General features: G+C 41.4%; 1 protein-coding gene across 1 annotated transcript in view; it reads right to left on the bottom strand.

Moving 5' to 3' along the window:
* sema5a (sema domain, seven thrombospondin repeats (type 1 and type 1-like), transmembrane domain (TM) and short cytoplasmic domain, (semaphorin) 5A) overlaps positions 1 to 22,132 on the bottom strand; it is a 58,298-nt gene that overhangs the window by 17,719 nt on the left and 18,447 nt on the right. Inside the window, exons 5-14 of the mRNA XM_030767557.1 lie at positions 20,323 to 20,421; positions 16,484 to 16,697; positions 15,179 to 15,464; positions 13,635 to 13,770; positions 11,045 to 11,249; positions 9,046 to 9,253; positions 7,670 to 7,787; positions 5,316 to 5,497; positions 5,047 to 5,190; positions 1,652 to 1,799 (exon numbers count right to left, since the gene is read on the bottom strand). Of these exons, the coding sequence (XP_030623417.1) occupies positions 1,652 to 1,799; positions 5,047 to 5,190; positions 5,316 to 5,497; positions 7,670 to 7,787; positions 9,046 to 9,253; positions 11,045 to 11,249; positions 13,635 to 13,770; positions 15,179 to 15,464; positions 16,484 to 16,697; positions 20,323 to 20,421 (1,740 nt within the window). The remainder of the gene's footprint in view (positions 1 to 1,651; positions 1,800 to 5,046; positions 5,191 to 5,315; positions 5,498 to 7,669; positions 7,788 to 9,045; positions 9,254 to 11,044; positions 11,250 to 13,634; positions 13,771 to 15,178; positions 15,465 to 16,483; positions 16,698 to 20,322; positions 20,422 to 22,132) is intronic.

Here is a 22,132-nt window from a genome sequence, read left to right as displayed (position 1 = left end):
CCTCCACCCTGGCAAGGAGAAGGAGATGATGTTTGACCCTGGATTCCGATAAGGTTAGATGAGAATGGAACAAGAAAGAATAAACGTCCAATGCATTGCGCCCTCTGTCTCTCCCATCAGGAGAGAAACTCTGTGTGTAATTTGTTGCTTCCTCATCTCCTCAAAAAGAAAAAAAAAAAAGAAAAAAAAAAAAGAAAGCCTCTGAGGCTGACAAAAATAGTGAGCATCCGTGAACTGGTGGCAAGCCAAAATGGGTAGCACAGTGCCTCAGTCCCTCCTCCACACACACACACACACACACACACACACACACACACACACACACACACACACACACACAGGCACACTGAAAAAAAAAAAAAAGCATTTAGAGGATTTGACTGATGGCTGTGGTTCTGGAGCCACACTGGCATTCCAGAGATGTTTTGGTGTTTAAAAAGTCTGCGGCGTGGTGACAGACTTGGGGCAGCTGCCCCCATGGGTAGGAGGAGACACATATGGACAGGACAGGGCTGTGATGACAGAAGGCCACTGCTGGGTCTCTGGGTAACTATGCAAGAGGAACTTTCTCCTCGGCACTCTTCTCTTTCTGGTGCCGACGACAAGTCTATTCAGTCCGCGTCAGCAGCTTTTTCTTATTTGAAATATGATTATTAATAATGAGATCTAATGATGTTGGAACACGCTTAATGGACCGGGTAATCCTCTAGAGCAAACTGACCCACATCTTATGAGGCTTTTCCACAAAGTGTATGCAAAAAAACCCCACTGTGAACATGTGAGCTGGACTTTTTATAAGTGGACGGTAAACGACGTGGTTTTGAAAATAAGAAGCAAAAGAATTGAGCTACTGGTTCTGAAATCCCGGCTGAGACGCATGTGACTTAGATGCACCTCATGCATTTACACCTTTCTGGATGCTGTTTACACACACACACACACACACACACACACACACACACACACGTTTTTCTTTATAGCCCTGTAGCGACTTAAAGTTTATGTCTGTTTTATTGCAACTAAATGCAATAACCTAATCCTAATAACCTAGCTCAAACCACAACCAAACAAATATTTTGCAACTTTCAGTTCTAACAGTAATGACCATGTCTTCTATTATAAAACAATTTACTCAAGTAAGGAGAAGTCCAAAAGAGGGCCCCACTTGGTTATTTATATCCTCATGGGGACATTTGGTTCACAAGATGCTTCAAGAACCCAAACCACACACACACACACATCCACACCCACATGCCCACACACACACACACACACACACACACACACACACACACACACACACACACACACACACACAGAGGACACAGTAGTTATGCAGCTGCAGCAAAACACAGCTAAGCTTTGCAATGCTACTGTTTCAAATGTGCACAATCAGTACCACACCAAACAAGAGTTACACCTGCAGGTCAAATACAATGGAATTCCTGGCCAAATTTTGTTCCATGAAGCAAACATAAAAGGATATCTAATAATAGAACAGCACTACATTACTGGGGCAAAGCAATTCCAAAAATATAGATTCTATTCTCTGAGCTGTGAAAGTCCTTCCTGAAGTTCAGGGGACGTTAAAGGCTGTCTCTTTATAGTGGATCTCCTCATTGGCTGCTGCTGTGGGAGAGGTGTCACGTACCACACTACATCCTGGACACTCATCTCCATTTTCACATGTCCGCCGACGAGACTGGATTCCCCCTCCGCAGGGCACTGTGCAGCGTTCCCATGGTGACCACGCTGACCAATAGACATGCGGTGGACAGGGCAGGTGCTCATTACAATACCTATAAGAAACAGCAGTTTGAGTTTTTGAGGATCTTTATTTGGGAAAGAAAAACAACTCCAGCAGCGATCAAACAAGATTAAAAAGAAAAATTGAAATTAAATTAAAAATTAAAGAATTTATTTCAGCTGCTTAAATCAATGCCAATACAAACATAGAGTTTCTACTCAGAGCTAAAGAAGAATGTTAATTAAACAGAAGAAGCTCTAAATAAAAAAAAAAAAACTTGGATTGAACAAGTTAAAAGTATAAGATTTTGTCAAGATTTCTTGACGTTCCTAGCAAGACCCCGTGGATACGGCTTCTAAGTTAAGGCTTTTTAATGAGTGGGGATTGACCTGTATCTGCTGTAAAGGATGACTGCAGTGGGCTTGATTGACTCACAGGTTGTCTGCCTACCCGCTGGGTTATGCGGGTGACTAGGCACCCAGAATCAGCTTTCCAACTCTGCTGTGGTTTCCAGAGAAATCAGTACAAATTACAACCGTACCCTGGACTCATTCTGAGGAGTTTACCACATTCCGATTAGTCAGAAAAAAATAGCTTCAAAAGACACCAGCGACTGGTGCCACAAGACTACACAAATAAACCAGGCAGTGTACATAGGGATGTCAGAGAATTTCCCTTTAATGAATAAGCTTTACTTAAACAGATCCATTCCACTGATCTTCCTGGTTTTTCTCGTAAAGACACACAGCGACTATGAAATTTTGAATCTTTATCAGTTAAACTGGAAGTAAACAAAGCGTGTGAGAACATGGTAAACAGCACATTTTCACACCTCCACAAATAAAAAACACCACAACAAAACAACACATTTTAGACTAGATCCTTCTATGTCTCTAGACATCTATATATAATCAACCTAGTATAGAGAGTTTAGACCAAAGAATAAATGGAAGTAATATGTGGATGCAACTGAAGTGTCTAATTGGACCATTTCTAAGTTTCTTTCTTCATAAAAATACATTATTATTATTATTATTATCATTATTTTGTCCCATGACATAAACTACACCCATACTGTGGTTTTTACTGTAGCCTTTACATTAAACAGCATGTGAATAAGTGGAGAGAGGTAAGAGGAGATGAACACAGGTAATATACACAACCCCGCAGGAAAGCCATTAATCACTGGAGTCTACATTAGAATAACAAGGAAACCACGTAGCATTCTGTATGGAGAAATGCTTTAATTGCTGTCAGTTAAGGTGTTCAAATTGTGTTAGTCAACGTTACATTTTCTCACTATCACCCAAATCCTCTTAAAAAAGCAAGCGAGTGAAAAACATGCTTATTAGCAGCAAACACATATCTGAGAAGGTGTGAAAAAGCTACTGTTCAAATAGCTTTTCTTTGGATTCCATTAGCCAGACCATTTCTCAAGCAGATCTCATTCATATCAGTGCTTTTAAAACACATTTGCTTTTATTCAAGGCTTTTTTGTCAGATGTCTTGGAGCTGTTAAAACTAAATATGTGATGCCCAGCACACAGATCCAGTTGGATGGAAGATGTGCTCCATCTCTGCTTTCTCTTTCTCTCTCTCTCTCTCACACACACACACGCACACACTCTGAACACCTGACAGAGACAGGCTTGTGGTGAAATTGCATGCTGAGGCCTTCCAGCGGTTCTGACTGTTGCCATCTGGCATGAGTGAGACAAACAGAGAGAGACTTAAGTGTGACTGTACAGGCAAACTGAGCGCCTCTGAAAGTTAGCCCAACGGTCGAGGACAGAGGAAAAGAACAGAACCCACTCCTGACATTAACAAACGAGACCAAGCTGCCTTTCATACAAAACAGAAAAGAGGTGGGGGGGGGGCAAACAGAACAAACCCAGGAATGTACTTTCTTCTTTTGCTGAACTTGGACTCCCACTAGGAACCTGACAAAGCACATTTTAGCCATTTATGCGGCTTTCTTTACATCTGATGAAACCCAAAGCCATCTGAGAACTAAAGATATGTTTTCACAGTTATTATCTTCTGTTGGGCTGGGTGAGGTGTTTTATTAAAGGGGCCAGGTGGTGTGAAAAATGGAAGAAGCTCCCATAGGTTAGCTGGGCAAAAGCCAAATTGGGAGCCTGCCTGACTAGCTTTGGAGTTCAGAGCGAACCTTCTGCACTTTGGAAGCAAAAGGGGAGCTGGAGGTTGAGAAAAATTATACGCATGGACAAAATGACTCAGATTAATAATGAGCTTCAAAACACAGATTTGCAGCATTCAGAGCATCTATGTTCTGTGCGTGAGTGTGCGTGTGCAGGTGTGTGTATATCTGCGTGTGTGTGTGTGTGTGTGTGTGTATATATATATGTGTGTGTTTCCATGGCAACTGGAATAGACAGTGACACGCACGTCAAACAGCGCCTCTTGTTTGCTTCTCTCTTCAAATCCGAGGGAACGTCGTAAAACAACAGGAGAGCGTCTAACAAAGACTGCCATAAATCACAACAATATAAAGGTATACAAAAACCACATGGCAGTATCCATCTAGGGAAAATATTTATTCTAGAATACTCTGTACCCTAATTCATAGAGTGTGTTTCAAAATCTCACAAAATTCACAAACAAAGCTATCAGTGCAAACTTTGCTCTGTGATTCTTTGAGTCGTCCTCTGTCTGTCTGATCTGTCAATTTGCTCCTTCCTCGGCGAGTCCAATTTCCTGGTAACTCCCCGGGTTGCTTGGAAACATTCCCTGTGCTAAGAGCAGTGTGTTTCGGAGATAACTACGCACTGATGAGGAGTGTGAGTCTCAAACAGTCAGTGTGTACGTCTGTAAGAGTCTGGTAATTATGAAGCCTCAATGCCACTATTTACTGTTAATTGGGTGCCAGTGATAGAAACATAGAAATAAGAGATGGTGACACTCTTGCGATTTCTCTCTTAGGTGTTGTGTGTGTGTGTGCATGTGTGTGTGTGTGTCAAATACTGATTTTGTGCTCATTAGCTGTCAAGGAGTGACATGCACATTAATTACTCATATGGTGTATGAAGTGTAGAATTTCCTTATCACCTTTAAATGACTAATTACTAGTATAATACTCTGAAATAACTACAGAATCTGAAGAGTTTTGACCTATCAGTTTTAAAATTGGGATACTCGATAAGAGACAAGGATAACTGGGGGGGGGGGGGGGGGGGGGGGGGGGGGGGGGGGGGGGGGTTAGATCTGCGGGGAGCAAAACAAATGGGGCTTTGTTTCTCTTCATGGCAGATTCATTCAAATTGGGATTTCGTTTTTACCTCTCCTCTCGGTTTTGGCCCACACATACACGGCCACCGTGCCGCGGAGTGGGGTTACTGCAGGAGCGCTGGCGGACCTGGAAGCCGATGCCACAGCTGGTACTGCAGGGAGCCCAGGCTGTCCACGGGGTCCAGGCACCGTTCCTGAGGATAAAAAATGACATAACATAGTCATTCATTCAAACCACTTTACTGCAGCCTCAGACATACTGCATAGATTTGTTTGAGTTTGAGTTTGTGTGTGTGTGTGTGTGTGTGTGTGTGTGTACCTGGAACAGTTGGCCACCTCCACACTGATGCCCTGGCATTGCTGTCCTCCACACTGGGGACTAGGGCTGTCACAAGCTCGGGTTCGGCACTGACAGGAGCCTACGCTACCCCCATCGTTATGACTACACACCTTCCAACCTGACCAGGGTCCAAAGTGCCCATCCACAGTCATGTTTCTCACCTAAACAGAACACAGGAATTATGGGGAATGGAAAACGTCAGACTGACACAAACGTTGAATTCATAGACACTCAAAGAGACGGGCAATAGGGTTTGATTATTTTTAGATTATTGTTTTAGGCCAAAAAAAAAACCCCTCAGGTCACTGGATTGTGGTTTGGAAAAAGCTCCTGTCTATGTCTTACAAATGAACTTGCACTTCAACAAGCAAATATTTTCAACCAATGTTTTTCTAAATGTATAGAAATGGCCTGAAATGTCAATGTTGTTATTATATCCTAACCCTGTGCTAGCTGCCTATCCACATGGAAAACCACATGCTAAGTTAACAAAAGCACAGTGTAGCATGGTTTAAAAATGAAATTCTCTGAGGTCAGTGTATGTGATTGTGCTACTTAAAGAAAAGGCAAACAAACAAATGACCCATTGTTGGGATGGAAACAGTTTGCCGTTTTCTGTTTTCAAAGTCACATGACAATAGTATATATATATATATATATATGTGGAGAGAGAGAGAGAGAGAAAGAGAGAGAGAGAGAGGGAGAGGTAAAAGGGGGGGGGGGGTAAGTAAGCAAAGTCAAATCTTTCTCCTCATAAAACACTAACTGTGTTCTGTGTATAGGGTATTTCTGCAGGGAGAAAGAACTTGTGGACATTTTAGTGAAGCAAATCCCCTGCAAGTTTCAAGTCATAGCCAAACACATAGCACAGTTGGACAGTCAATTCAAAAGTCCAGTACTAGGTCCCTTAGCCTGGTGGGGCACAAGCTCACATACAGTGCAAAGATAATCCTGAAGAAACTTTAAAGCTAATGGATTAGACAAAAAAAAAACCTCAAGAACATAACGAAACATTGGCCAGAATTCAAACAGTCCCATTTACGGGGAAATGTGAAATTCAATGACTCACCAACCCACCTTGAGAGTTCATGATGTAGTCATGTGCTTTATACTGCCATTCAAGCCAGTTTGATAATGAGATAATTTGGAAACGAATAGAGTACTGGGAACAATGATATGGCTTACATACTTCCTCGGGAACTGAATTTTGAACCAAGGCCACTGGTGACAATGTGAGGTATAATTTTCAGCAGTAGCAGAATGCTCTGCAGATGTGACACATCACAGCATCAGTCCCTCGTTGGTCTTTAGACAACAGACAGTCTTTATTTCATTCATCTCCCGCTGGCCCCCTGAACTCCTCTATATCTCTTTCTTACGGGCTTCGGTTCACAGAGCGTTTACTGACGGCAGAGCCTGGCTGGAACACGCCTCTGTGTGTATAGTATCACGTATGATGTCATCTCAGTGTCTAACTCGAGCGTTTGCAAGACCCGCACTTAGATGCACATTGAGGACCTTCAAAGGGAATATGAATAATGTGTGTGTCTCTGTGTGTGTGTGTGTGTGTGTGTGTGTGAGTGTGAGTTGGCCAGTTTTCTGTCAGTGCTGAAGTAACTGATGCTGAAAGGTGTGGTTTGCCAAGTAACCTGCATAACGTGAAACCATATAAAGGACAGAGTGATATAGAACCCTGCCAACAGCCACTGCTCAAAAATTGATGTGTGTCTAGAGAGAAACAATTACAGGTTCATTTCGAAGTACAAAAGTGAAACTGATACATGCTCTGGCTGAGATTTGGGTGGCTGAGAATGAATGGTTGCACCGTAATGATGATCTACATGAAAGAGACAAAGACCGGGAGAGAAACAGTGAGGGAGAGAAAGAAGAGGGGGGGAGGAGGGAAGGGAAAAAAGCTTCCATTCATCTCCAGGCTCCTTGGCCTGAGGCATGTCATAGTGAAGGACTATTGGTAAGGGAACATTAACTTTAGAGTTAAGAATGAACTCTCCTATGTTCTGTAAAGATGACAAAGGGAGGCCCCAGGTCAAATCAGTGTACAAATTATGGTCTTCATATATTTCTCATCTCTCTCTCTTTTTCTCTCTCTCTCTCATACACACACACACACACACACACACACACACGCACAGTTTCATTCATCTTAAAGAAGTTGAGACTAAATGTAGTTAGTTGTGTGATGGTATACGTGATCCCACGATGCTGACACTGAGTTGATGAGCAAACACCTTCGTCTCTGGCAGAGAGTGCTCTCAGTTAAGCGGAGACACAGGGCCAAGCCCTTAAGTGTGTGGTGCATGCTGGGAACTCACAGGACACTCGGTAATGCTTTGTTCCCATTGGCTCATGCTGAGGCTTTCCTCCAGTGTAGTACATTTTTTCAGCACCAGGTCCCAGCCGCAGTAAGGGTCTCTGGCTCCAACACACGCCCTGTCAGAAGAACAACACACCTTCAGATCTCTACAACATTCCCTCACACTATAAATGACTAGACTAGACTTCCATAGACTAGAATGGAATAAAATCGAATAGAATAAAGAATTGTTCGTTTATTTTTCCTCAGCGCTGCTGTAACACCACAATAAAGTTTTCCTCTGCACTGCTGTAACACCACAGTAAAGTTCCTTTGGTGCTCATTATAGTTCAAACGAACCGTATCTCCAAGGATTTACTACTTTCTTTTATCATATTTGAGTCTACAAAACAGAGCACAGTCTGCCTTATTTGTCAAGCAAACAAGGTGACATAGTCGTAACAAACAAACACAGGTATTCCGCTCGTAAGACGTAACAGTACTGCAAGCTCCCTGAGCACTAGTTCTCATTATGAGCACAGACAAAGGTAGAAACAGACTGTTCCATGAGGAAACGTCTGAGGAAAAAGACACAGAATTATGATCAGTCTGGCACACTGTCTGTCAGTGATGTAATCCTGAGAAAATGAAAGGAAACCAGACTCTCCTTAGATCTCAGAAAAGGACAACACTCTGAAAAGGGATGAGTGTTTGTGTGTGTGTGGTTATGTGTGTGTGTGTGTCTTTGTGAATGTGCATGTAGGTGTTCATGTTCGGGCTACAGTTAAGGAGCGTATTTTTTCTCGAGCCAAACCGCTTCGCGTCGTGTGTTGTCCGTTCGGTTTAGACAGCCCGAGTGCTCGACCTCCCCGTCACTGAACTGACTTGCTTTGTGCAGTCAACTCATCTGGCTAAAATTCAACCTGTGTTCTCCCAAGCTCAGCCTGGAATGCAAATGGGATGACTTATCCTCTTCTACAGCCATCATATTTCACACCTCACTAGCAGAGATTAGTGATGTAAACTACACAAAGCCTTTATGTCAAGCATAAGGATTTCCTCATACTGCACTCGCTTAGAGATTTAAAATGACACTTTAATGCAACAGGAGCCCTGCACAAGTTATGACATCGGTTATCTAACCACTACATCTGTAGCTGATTTAAAAGTTTCAGCACAAAAAAAGAAGCATTCAACAGAATACTTTAGTGCTCGTACAATTTAGCATTGGACAACGTAGCTCCATATCCCAAACCATTTCAACGCTTGCTCTGTACATTGGGATCATGTGACCTCCAGCCTGCTTTTGATGTACAGTGTCTTTACTTTTCTCTCGGCCTTTGCTGTGTATTGTGAGAGTCCCCTGTTATCACTGTGATGAGTGGGCATACTCACTCCCTGGACTTGTGGAAGTTGCAGCGCATGAGTGGGATCTTTATCACTTGGTCCCTGACGCCTACGAAGAGGACACTGCGGCTGTGCAGGATGAGTAGGCTACGGATGGGCTGCCTCTTCCTGGGGGGAAACAATTCAATCTCATCCAGTAAGCAGCTGCCTGTGGTCTGGTTGAGAGGAGACAGCACCTTCTTAACGGTGCCGTAATCTGTGTGGAGAAAGTGTCGCACATCACACTAGCGTAGGCAGAAACCTTCCCATTTGTACTGTTTTATACAGAGGTAAAGCAAAATGCTTGTCTACGATCAGACTAACGGTGTCTGTGACATTAAGTCCATGGAGTTGAGGCATGATGTTCTATCTTTCAGAAAAAGATTCATTAACCTTCCTTGTGTGCCCTTTTGTGCAGTCAGACTTTTGAATTATCAGTTAACTCACCTTTTGGGAAATTACACAAACCTCTAAAACAGTAAAGCATGTGAAGTCATCCTGAAGGTCCAATTTCAAATAGACAAAACTCATACAATGAAAATTATGAGCTAGCTTGCGGGTGTCTTTGGAGGGCACTTAGTTAATTTAAGTTATCATTGAAAAAGAAGAAAATTAGACAGTTGAATATTGTATGCAAAAATGCAGTTTTCTGATAAAGAATTTCCTCTTTGCATAAAAGAACAGTTCTCAAATTTCAGCTCAGTAGTAGTCACCGTATAAATAGAATTTCAGCAGTTATATAGGAACGGACAGAGGATAGACACATTGACAATAGAAAACCAATGACTGGGTTATTGCCAATAAAACACTTTTGCATTTTGTACCCTAGTCCTGTGCACGGTGGCATTGTGAAGTTCACTGCCCACATATTGAGCTATTATTGGCCAGCATGATTCAAAGCAAAACCTTAGAGCATGCAACACAGAAGTGCCTGCTCTAGCAAGCGACCATCTGAAACCACCCCTGAAAGCCTTTGATCTCATTTAGACATTTTATCGCTAATTGCCCCTGGCCGATTTGGTGGACTGGCAAAGTCTAATGGTCTTGGCAGAGTTTCATGGTATATATTAGAGCCTGGTTAGCAATTTCACTCTAAGATTCACTGCAAATGGTTCTTATTTTGTACAGCACTGATAAAATGGTTGGCTTCAGGATGAGAGGGTTGTTATTTCAGCTTGACTTACAGTCTCATGATCTAAAACAGCAAGAAGTTTCAACCTAATTGTGAAGGAAAAGTCACATACCAAAAAAAAATCAGAAAATACATTCTGATTGTCCCCTCTATTCATGTTATAAAATGTAAAGAGTGACTCTCATCTGTTTGCTTTCCAGTGTTTGACAGGTAGCTGGTTGTGATTTCATGGTGTTTGCTGTTAGGGCAGATCTCGGTGACAGATAGGCCATGAGGTTCTGTAAGCTTCTGGATCGCATATGGAGGGCACATGGCCCTTTTACAATAATCACATTGATGTGAGCACATAAGGTCTTTGATGTTTCACTGGAACCTCATGTTTTAATGGCTCATTCTGCTCCGTGACCAACCGCTGGATCCATCAAAAGCTGGTGAATTAAAATGGATGACCAATTACGTTGTGGTGAGTTTTCCCATGTGTTCATATTTTCACATTTTTCATCGGAGCGAGTGGGACGTCTCTTCATCAACACACACAGCAAACTGACAGATACAAATAAAACCAACGACGACCTATTATGCTAATTAACTATGATTAATGATCTCTGAGAACTGTCAAAAAATGTTTTTGGAACATCAACACGCTGTTTGTAATTTGGAGGCTGAAAACTAAAAAAGTAACAAAGAAGTACTAAAGTAAACTACAGAACTACCCTAAGAAATACCAGCTAGCTGTGTTATGCAACCTCTCTACCGTTTTAAACTTAAACCAGGATCCAATAAAGAGTTGCTGAACTGTGTAAACAAAATGTCATACAGTGAATGTAGTTGACTAAATGCATTGTTATTTTTCCATGTAGTGCTGTCGTGTAGTACCTGTGGCTAGATAGATGATGTGGTAGAGCATGTCTTTGCCCTGCACTACGTCCACTGCCACGTGAGAGAAACGCACGTTGTCCTCCATGAAGTATGGTACAGGAACAATGGGCTGCACAACCTCATGCATCAGGATGAACTTTTGTGCATCCTGCAGGTTCCTCTCTGTGAGGTTCACATATGAGCCATAGTCAATTGTGCCACACTGTTAGAGAGAGAGAGAGAGAGAGAGAGAGACAGAGAAAGAGAGAGAGAAACTGTTAGGACATAGTGTACTTACCATTCTACATACCTTACCAACGCAGGGAAAAAAAAACAAACATTCTTAACTGGTGTATTCAATGTGAGGGCAGCAGTTCACTTGAGAAATAAACATTGGAGGATAAGTACACTCTTAAATGTTCCAATTCTCCTCTCCTATCTCAGTTTGTTTGTGATAAAATGCCTCTGAGTTGTCTCCTCTATGAAATGCTCCACTAACATCCTTCCTCTCTTCACCACTTCATACAAATCATTGTCTGGCTTTCCCCTGGCATTACCTCAAATTACAAAACATTTAAAAAAAAAAAACCCACAGAGTGAAGCGGAGTGCTACATTTAAGAGGACCGAGTAAGAGGGAAAAAGCCCATTTGTGAGTTCCTGTGTGGAACACTATACTGGTCTCAAAGGGCCAAAGCCACTGGAAGGGCCAATGAGTTAAGGTTCAATAGACATGGGAGTTTGGGTTTATTCCCCTAATGAATACAGTTTGGTATCACATTCTCAACTGATGGTAATACTGGATGACAAATGTAAATGATATATTCATATTAATATATTAAATTCGTATATCACAATCGCTCTGCAACAATGTTTCTAAGAGTGGGAATTTTTGTTATTAATTATTTATTTACTTACAAATGAGAACTATGTGAGATAAGATTGAACTTGATGTAAAGTGAAAAAAAGAAAGAAAGAATTTCAACAACAGTCAAAACTTTACTGATTTTTTTTTTGTTTTAGACAAAAAAAAAAAAAATCATTGAGTTCAATTTAAGTTAAATGTACATCCTTCCTTCTCTTCCAAGACTGTGTTAAACTTACAATGGGCCAGTGCTGGAGTTTAGAACATTTCAGTGGAGTGGTGTCCGTGCTGCCTTTTCAGGGACTGAATATATAGCCATCCATTTTACATCAATACAGGGTCCCATAAATCTGAGGCCTGTAAATCTCTCCCTTCAACCTGGACAAATGCTTGATGAGGATGTCACTGCAACCTAGATAAAGTGGGCCTCACAGAGTCGGTGAAAAGCTGTGGTTCAAAGCGATCCCCTCTCAGTGGAAAAAAAAGAAACCCCCAAAAAACCAAGGGAATGCTTTACATGAACCTTTGGGGGCAGTGATATCAGTGGGTACAGTCATTTGTCACCTGCCCCCAGCACCCCCCCCCCCCCACAAAAAAAATCAGACAGGTCTTTCTGATTGAGCCAATTCATTAAAAGATTGTTAAAATATGCTGAGGGGGACACTATTTAAAGGCCTAGTTACAGCAGGACTGATATGCTTCTGGACGTGGGAATTAAATCAAAATCCTCCCCACTGACGGTGGATCTCACAGCAAATTATAACACATTAAACTGTGGAGGGCTAGCCTACTAAAACTCTCACACTGGGGGCCAGTACTTTCAGTCACACACATGTACAGACACACACACACACACACACACACACACATACACACACACACACACACACACACACACACACACACACACACACAATGTACTCATCCATGTCATCATTTCATCATGATGGTTAGAGAACATAGATTTTGAATGGCATAATAAAATGAAGTGCTCCTTGTGAATGATCGTTGTTGTTAAGTAATCGGAAATGGCAACACGCTATAGAACACGAAAATGGGCTTATTTACTGGCCTCAGCATCATTGTAAATTTCCTGCGACATGAGTTTTTATATTGTAGAAACTTTATTAATAAATTCATAAGTGGGTAGAGCTGTTAAAAATGAAGAAAAATTAATGACCATGACAGAGAAGGGCTTGAGGAACAACGAGGCATGTATTCTGTATAGAGCAGTGCCCCAAACATTTCACTGTCACACTTCAAAGCCGTCTCAGTTGCAGGTTGATTGTGTGCTTTGGGTAATTGGACAATGTTCAATAAATAAAAATTCACCTTGCATGTTCCAATTTCCCAGCCAAAACACCAGACAGGAACAGCAGAGTAAAAGTGACATTTTGACTTAATTGGGTGTGAGAGTTGCACATTGAGACAACTGAGGTTAGACAGTGAGACTGATGTGCTCTGTGTTGACATTTGTTTTGACTGAGGAAAACAAGTCTAAAAGGAAAACTTCAGAAATGGTCAGTCAAGTGTACTATCTCTCTCTCTCTCTCTTATGCATCTATCTATCTATCTATCTATCTATCTATCTATCTATCTATCTATCTATCTATCTATCTATCTATCTATCTATCTATCTATCTATCTATCTATCTATCTATGTGTCTGTCTGTCTACATTTTTTCTCTAATCTGATGAAAAAATCTCCTTTGCCACTGTGCAGTTCTCCTTTGCTGAGTTTTCACCTGAAAGTCAGGGTTAGGGTTTGGGTAGGGCAGCCATGCCGAGCGAGAATTCTCCTGGTACTTGAAGGGCCCACTGAACACTTGGGTGATGGCGCTAAGATTGAAGGCACACACTGCTGAGGCAGCAATGCTGTTCCTGAGGGGAAAGAGAGAGAAAGACATTGAAGGAGGGACAGATGGAAAGAGAGAGAGAGAGAGAAAAAAGAGAGATAGCGGAGTCAGCACACAAACAGAGTTGTTAGCTTACACTCATCCCCTGTCAATCATCTTGGACGTAACAGGCCCCGCCACAAAACATGGAGCCATATGCAGCTGACTATCACACAGAGTTACACAGAGAAACTGTGGACAAGTCAGAGTGCAAAGACAAAGGAAAAAAAAACCAGCAAGAAATAAAATAGTAAAAAAATAAAAAGTAAAAATTCAATAAATGAATAGATAACTAAATGAATAAATACAGTGAAATTCTAATGTATTTTGATTTTTTTTTGTTGTTCTTTACTGATCCGTTTGTTTTTTGCACGTTCTTTTTCTTTCTCCGACATGGAATAAACAGTGAGGTTGAGAGTGATCTAAAGGGAAGCATGACTAATACTGCCACATGCTTACACAGGGATTACTGATCCTTCATGTTATCAACATAAAAGAACATTTGGTCTGTTGAAAGAGCCACCCTAAATTTGGTTGCTTTTGTGCAAACCCAGACAAAGCCATTAAAATGAGTTGAAAAAAGATGCTGTTAAAACGACTTTTTCGCAGTCCAAGTCTGGAACTGATGGTCTCAAATTAGCTAGTTAGCCAGCTCTCTGGACTGGACCTTATGGAGAGGATTAACTCATGATTTGTTTGATAGTGAACTGTGGTGAAACTGAAATCTTAGTTTAGGACTTGTTCTTCAACATTTATCTTGTTTACAAGATGAATCACTGACTGCATATATGGATGTCCACTCCTAGTGAGGGTTGCTACTTTCTGTTCACTTTTCAGAGTTTAAAGTGCATGTCCTATACTGATATTACATTCTCCTTGCATTTTAAAGAAAAGAAGACTGGAATACATGAATAAAACAAACGAACAAACAAACTAACAAACTATAAATAAATAAATCAAAAGATGCGCACAAGCAAACATATTAAATTACGCCATCTGTTTGTTTGTATGTTTTGTTTTGTTTTGGCACCCAAGTTCCTCCATAAGGAAAAGCTGTATGTCAGAAAAGCAAACATATGGTCACACTGTTAGACGACCGGTCTTCTCGTTCCCGTGCAGTGGTAACATGATGGGGGAAAGTCCTCTGTAGATAGCATGGATGCAGCTACACCAAACATTCTAATCCCATTAAAATTAACATGCCAGCCAGGTGACTGGTCACAGATAACAAAAGCACTGAAGTTCAATTTCGACTAGATTCGTATCATTTGAAATATATTTTCCCCCAAAGTGCATTTTTTTATGTGACCGCGAGTTGAAAGAGAATGCGCGGGAATGAAAAATATGATCCCGTCTTTTATTCCCCCTTCCCCACAGACGGCGCTTTAACTCACACATTAGTGGTGAAGATACCGTAGAGGAGTTCCAGCTCAGGCAGGAAGAAGGTACCCTGCAACTCATTGTAGTTAAAAGGGATCTCGCCTGGCCGAGAACAGTTAAGCCTGGCCTTCATGAAGGTTGTCCAGGTGTCCTCCAACAGAAAACGTCCGCCAATGTCATTTTTACAGACCCGGGCCGCTCGGGAAAAGACCGTCCTTCCACAGTCGTGTTCCACGGCGTTCTCCCGGAAGAAGAAGTACGTGAAATTTCCGATGTCGTAAGACGACACAAAATTGGGCTCTGCATTTGAGAGAGTAAGAAATATTATGACTGTGACAAATGAAAGACAAAGCACCTAACGCCAAAGAGCCAGAGCAGTGGCATGTAATTTTTATTAATAGGGAGATGGTTTTATTAAATCCCTTGCTCATGTAATGGACAAAACCATTTGTCTTCTGGAAACATAAAGGTTAGAATGAGAAATGACCATTACAAGCTTGGTGTTCTAATTATCATCCTATTCAAAACTGATGATCGTACTGTTACGTCCAAAGGCAAAATATTCATTTTCATGTTCACTGATACTGGATTCAAACCAAGAGGTTTATTCTCAGTGACAGTGATTTCATTTTGAATAAATTGAAGACCTTTTTTTCCTGCCATAATTCCTTTGCACCTTTGCATAACACAAAGAGGAAAGGGAGAAAAAAATCAATTTGACATAAGCATTTGTTATTAAATCTGCTATGAAGGTTGGAGAGTGTGCTCTGTGTTGTGAGTTTAATTTATTTTTTCAATTTTCTTTTAATGTGAATCAGATCAAATCCCTCATCGACGAGACAGGAGTTGATCTCTTCTTTCTAAGGAGCAAGTGAAGCATATTGTTTGATTTTTGATTTGCAGGTCCCAAGTTGGATGCCAGATCACTTGTAGTGCGGCCAATTTACTTATTTATATATTTCATTTTTATATCCCTTATCACTTTAATGAATTAAGAACTTTCATTACCATAATTCTTTGGTTATTTTAATGTAACAGTGGTTTCTCTCACTTAAAATATTATGCCTTCAGGCTCTGTCATTATGTATCATCATATATTTCACTAATGTGCCATCAAAACTTTCTGACCACAGAATTCATCCTCGCGTTTAATTCTGCCGTCTTTCTGATGTCCTACTTTATTTTGTTCAGAAAATAAATGTGCACTAAGAAAACTGATCTGAATCCAAGCGATATTTATAGAAAACATGAGTTTACAGGGGACGTTTTAAGACTGTCTTTCAAACCCCTCCCATAAAGAATTTGACCTCCTGGCCTACCGTTGAGCCATTTGGAGTTGTACTGGGCAGTACGAAGGGGAGGCAGGCCGCCCAGGCTGCGGTAGATGGCTGGATCTCTGCCTGAGAAGTCCATGGCAGTAGCGGCATACAGTTCACCGCTGGAGGTAATCAGAGCTGTGGAGTTGTGCAGTGGGTTATAAGGGCATCGCGCCATGCCACTGATCTGGTCATGGATTTCAGTCAGGTTGGTCAACTGGAACATTGAAGAGAGAGAGAGGGAACAAGTACGTTAACTGCTTGTTTCCTTTGTGAGGCTTTTGTCCACGTTTTCCCTCATCGTCCTAATAAAATAACAACATTTCAGAAGAAAAATATGGGCAGTATTGAGAATGGAGGATTTTTTTTTATTGTTGATTTGGAGGGAGGAATAAGGTTGGTACTAATATAAGAGGGCACGTATTATTTTGGGTAAAAGTCAAAGCTCCCTTGTTTACTTACGTAAAAAAACCTAATGTGAAAGTGCTAACTGTTTTACCGCTACTATCATTTAATGCACCATGAGGTGGTTTGCCCTCTTTTTAGCTCTAGAATATGCAAATTTTGGAGATATTCAAATTTTTATCTCATTACTTGCCTGTCATCACAGCCACCCTCTGTAGAGCCTAAATGCTAATCGTTTCCTACACACTCAGTCTGCCCTTATGTGTAGCGTATGGCAGGACTGTGATTCATATAGTGCCTGACATTTAGCCAGCCAACAGGAAGCCACCATGACCGAGAGGTAATTGACATTTGTAAACATTAAGTGAGGGGATATGTCAACACAGAGACTAAAGTCTATAGATGTTGTGTCTCTTTCACGCAGCTCCTCTGTGTTTAATGTCATTTTAATGCTGCACCACACCGTGTAGGGCTAGCTCCAGATGCATGCTGTCAGCTATCCATTTTAGACTACTGGGGAAATCATTATTAAACCGCATCAGTCTAAAGGCTTCTTCAGTTTTCATGAGGGGATGAATTCACACAGCGGCATGTGCTGATGTCTTGGAATGCCTGGTCAAATCTTGTTGCTCATGTATAAAAATACTCGACATGACCCAGAGCTGGCAGGCAGTCAGTGCACTTGTTCTCAATAAAATCAGCAGCATAAACAAGGAGAGGTTGAGAATAACTTAAGACCCTCTGTGTCAAAGTTTTGAATAATCCAATTATAGCTCACAGTTAAAAAAAAAGAAAAAAAGAAAAAAAAAGAATCAGTCTGAGAATAGTGTGAATACCTCACAGATTTCAAAAAGCATTTTCCCATTGTATTCCAAATAATAAGATTTGATACTTTTGCCATGATATAACGAACCTAAACCAGTATCCTCAAAAAAAAAAGAAAAAAAAAAGAGAGTCATTATATCACAAGCGTCTGTTGGAGTTTGACACAACGAGAAGTGTTTGCTCTCCATTGGACTCAAATCTATCAATGTGTTCTTCTGCAAGCTCAGCTATGCTTCCGGTGTGGCCTTACTCCAGTGGCATCATCTTATGGACAGCTGACAGTCACAATGCTTGCTTTGTGCAATCAACACATTGGGGGATAATCCTGAGTGCTGGCACATGCAGAACTTCAATGAAGGGCTGGAAGACTTTCAGCTTCCCAAAGGGACATGGAGCCACTCAAACTGGCAGGAGACGGGAAGGCAAATTTGCATGTTTGGCCAAAGATGGTGATTCTTTTCCCCTGGCAGTGGTGAACAGATACCTTGGAGCTAGCCAGGTCCAGAGAATATCTCCTCTATGGGTGTTAAGAAAGATGAAAGGCAGTTATTGATGGAACACCTTCAGACAAATAGCATTTGGGAGTCAGCGGATATGGGGACACGGGCATCCATTATGAATATTAAATCGGGGAACTGAAAGTCATCTCTTCAGGAGAAGGGGCAGCTGTGTTTGTTTTACACAGTGAGCGGCTTCATGCCTCTGATAGCTTTTAGTTTTTTAGATCCAGCTTCACTGTTCGTATCGCCATGAAGACACACAAGGATGTCTCAATGACTAGGCTTTTAAATGGCACTCTTCCTTCCTTGGACGTTGTGCGATACTTCCTGTTGGCATGCGGTATGTATGATTTTTAAAATCTGTAGGCTGGTTAAGTTCTGAGTCAATAATTTGTGTAGGCCTTCAAAGACTCAAAGCCAAACCGACTCCCAGGGTAAATAAGCTCGCTGTTATCACCATTAGACTTGTTTGAAGCGTGGGTTCATGAGTAATCCTGCCATTCAAAGTAAGGGTTTCAAGCTTGAATGACTTATTCACATGAATGAAAGCAGTCAGACAGGAAGAAACAATATAGAATATCGTCTCACAAGGTAGACAGAGCGTTCTTTTGTTTCAGCCTACTGCGAAACGCAAAACACGATAAAGTCCTGTGTTGCACCATGAACCATGAATCTTCTTCTCTGACTGAATTTTTCTTTGCAAGTTACAGAACAAATTCACTTACAGAAGTACAGAAAATTTAATTTTACTCAAGGAACAAATACAGACAGTCACAAAGCATGCTGTTCTGAGAAAAAGACCTTGGCTCTCTGAAGTCCAAAAGAACTGATTTTTCATAGCAATACACATGATGTTCTTCAACTGGTATTGTCATACACCAGTGCCTTGGGAATATATACAACTTGCAGAGGGAATAAAACATTCAGATGAAGGTAACTGCCCAAATAAAGGAAATGACAACATAAATATTATTAATACAGCAGTGGGCCACCACAAACTTCTCGAAAAGTTTTAGCACGGCTTGGCATAGATTCTAAGAGTGTTTAGAATTCTGTTGGGGGGATATGACACCATTATTTTGTGAGAAATTTCATCATTTGGTGCTTCCCATAAGCATTCAGCCGGATTGAGACCATCTTCAGCGGTGACTCAGATGACTGTATCATACGGTATAAATAAATTTTATCCGGTGATGACTGGGGCCCTGTGGATGAAGGCACTGTCCTCCTGAAACAGACTTCTACCAACAGGGTGGCAGGAAAATGAACACCACAACGTAATCGAGTCACCAGAACCTTGAGTCACCGGCCAGTTTCCTAAGGGAAACAAGCGCTGGGACTGGCTGGTTTTCTTTTGGCATGTGCCATGCATGCAGTTGTCCTTTTGTTGAGAACAGAGTGAAAGGTGATTCATCTGACCATATAACTTTTTCCCTACTGCTGGTATTCTTGGACCACTTTACTCACAAAAAATGCATTTTAGGTGTAATAAAAGGTTTATGCTCTGCCACTCAGACATATTATTGCACTCTTTGAAGTTCTCTATTCTCTTGTTCATGCCCTAGATTGATATTTGCAGTCAACTTTGATTTAGGTTTTCTTTTTCTTTTTTTTGCATTGCATCTCCAATCTAGGCATGGGTGAGCCTGAGGAGTATATTTTTTGACAGAAACTGACCTCAGCTTATATCTTTCCATTGGACTCCTATTCTATCACCTCAGCCTCGGCTCCACCCGAAACAACAGCGATTTGAAGAGGATTCGTCATTTAAGCTCCTGCTAACTTTGCCCAACAATCACTCCTCTTCAAAAGTCACTGATATTCTCTTCCACTCGCCGTGGTAGCCAAAAAAACAAATCAGTGATTGTGCCTGCCCAGCGTTTCCAGATCACGATGAGATATTCACTTCGTCATTAACATAGGGATCACACCTGGGTGAAAACATCTGTTTTGATTAGACTCTGTACCCCACACTGACCCCAGTGTTTCCTACATGTGGCAGTTACATACAGGTCAATTTAAGACAATGTCTGAAACACATAATGAAATATGTGGAGAAAGACATAAGATAGTTTGATATAAGGAGATTCTGGTTGGGCGTGTTTTCATTACCGTGCGATTGGTACAAATCGGTGTGAAGGCGTTGGTGCCGCAGGTGAAGAGTCTGTCTCCATTGACCAGAAGAACGCGAATGTAGTTCTGGCACTCTTCCTGTAAAAAGACAAATCAGAAAATAAATAAATAAACAAACAAATAAATAAATAAGTGTCTCAGGTGCTTGAGACATTTTGAGCACGCACTGAAAAGTAAGAGAATATTTACCCAATAGATCTCAAGGTACTGTAGACAGATTTTGTCCACACAACTAAAAAGTGGCTTGCAAAACGCGGTGAAAAGTCATGTGAAAACAGTGTGTATAAAGTCCTTATAATGGATTTACTGCCATTACCCCATTCAAAGCTGTTTTGCGAGCTCTCTTTATTCAGAGAGTTTAGGGCCCTTTAAAATATACTACTCTGAGATACTTGAATATCTGTAGGTCTCTCTTTCTCAGGGTGTTGATTTAGTGATAGTCAAGGCAGTGCTTTGGGGGGAATCCACTTTTCTCCCTCATCAGAATGTCTGTTAGCTTGTAAAGTGCTTCATTTCCCTGCACTAAGCACAGCTCCGAAGAGAGAGCTTGATTTAGATTTGGCAATGTAAATTGTCTCTGAGGCATTTGTTCATTCCTCCCATATATAAACAAAGATTTAATATACATCCACCATCTGAGTGTGACATCTTTATGAAAAATCCTGACAAATGGTTAAAGTCTGAAGTGTAATGTTGTGACTGTTATGCACTGTTGGCATTATAAACAAATTGCTTCGATTGAACTCCATCAGTTCAATCAAACTTTCCTTTTTTTTTTTTTTGAAGCAACAGTTATGGGGAAGGCCAGATGCTAAAGCGGAATCAGACGATTACTCGGAAAGTTCACACATGAGAGAAGCAATGTATTTGTAAAAAATGTTTTCCTTTCTTCTTTTTTCTTTCTTTGTGCAGCATGCTGAATAACAAACAGTCTCACAGCAGGAGCAAAAAAAAACAAAAAACAAAAGAGTCTCCTCTTCCAATCTATTCTGAGGAACTTGCTATACAGTTGATATAGCAATGGCATGGGAAACAATTTGGCACAAGTCATAACAACCTCCTCCCTGGACAAGGTGGCCCAGCCTGTAATTCAGAATGACAATCACATGTTGGTAAGTGTATCCCTGCTTATTACGGGCCTCAAGTCTCTTTTCACAAGGGAGTAAAAACACAGTGGGTCATTTGCACGGACTCAAACCGCATTTCACCGTCTCAAATACACAGGAGGCCCCTGGGGTTCAACAGAGGGTCAAGTCTGAAAACGAAGCAGCTGGCCTGAAAACTGGTGAACCAGCATGCGTACAGTCCTCTGCTCTCAGCCTGGATTAGCTTAGCATAGACCAATGCACATGAAGAGGGTCCATCCCCTGTCTGGCTAAGCTGGAGGCAGAACAGGGAGAGAAGGGAGAGACGCAGCTGCACTCTGCCAGCTCAGCAGCCCTGCTGCTCTGCACTGTTCTCACCCACTCAGCCATCACAAACACTGAGCTCCACAGGCCAAACCAACATACAGACACCATGGAAACACTACCAAAACCAACAAAGCTGTTTCAGGGCTTGGGTTGGGGGGTGGGGTGGGGTGGGGGGATGTGTGTGAGATGATATTTGCATAGTATAATCTCAGGATTGGTACCTAATATTCAGTGGCTGTTTATTTGAGGTCTAAGGTTGTTGTGGTGTGCTCTCCCAAGTTTTACATATAATTGATTTTAGAATACAAAGTCTCGACTCTTGCATGACTAAGCATTTTTGTGTAAGTGAATTATTGTGTTCGCACGGTAAGCTGTGA

The sequence above is a fragment of the Chanos chanos genome, chromosome 3 (assembly GCF_902362185.1).
Source record: "Chanos chanos chromosome 3, fChaCha1.1, whole genome shotgun sequence".
NCBI lineage: Eukaryota > Metazoa > Chordata > Actinopteri > Gonorynchiformes > Chanidae > Chanos > Chanos chanos.
Note: the sequence above shows the minus strand (reverse complement) of the source record. Positions and strands in the feature narration are given on the sequence as shown.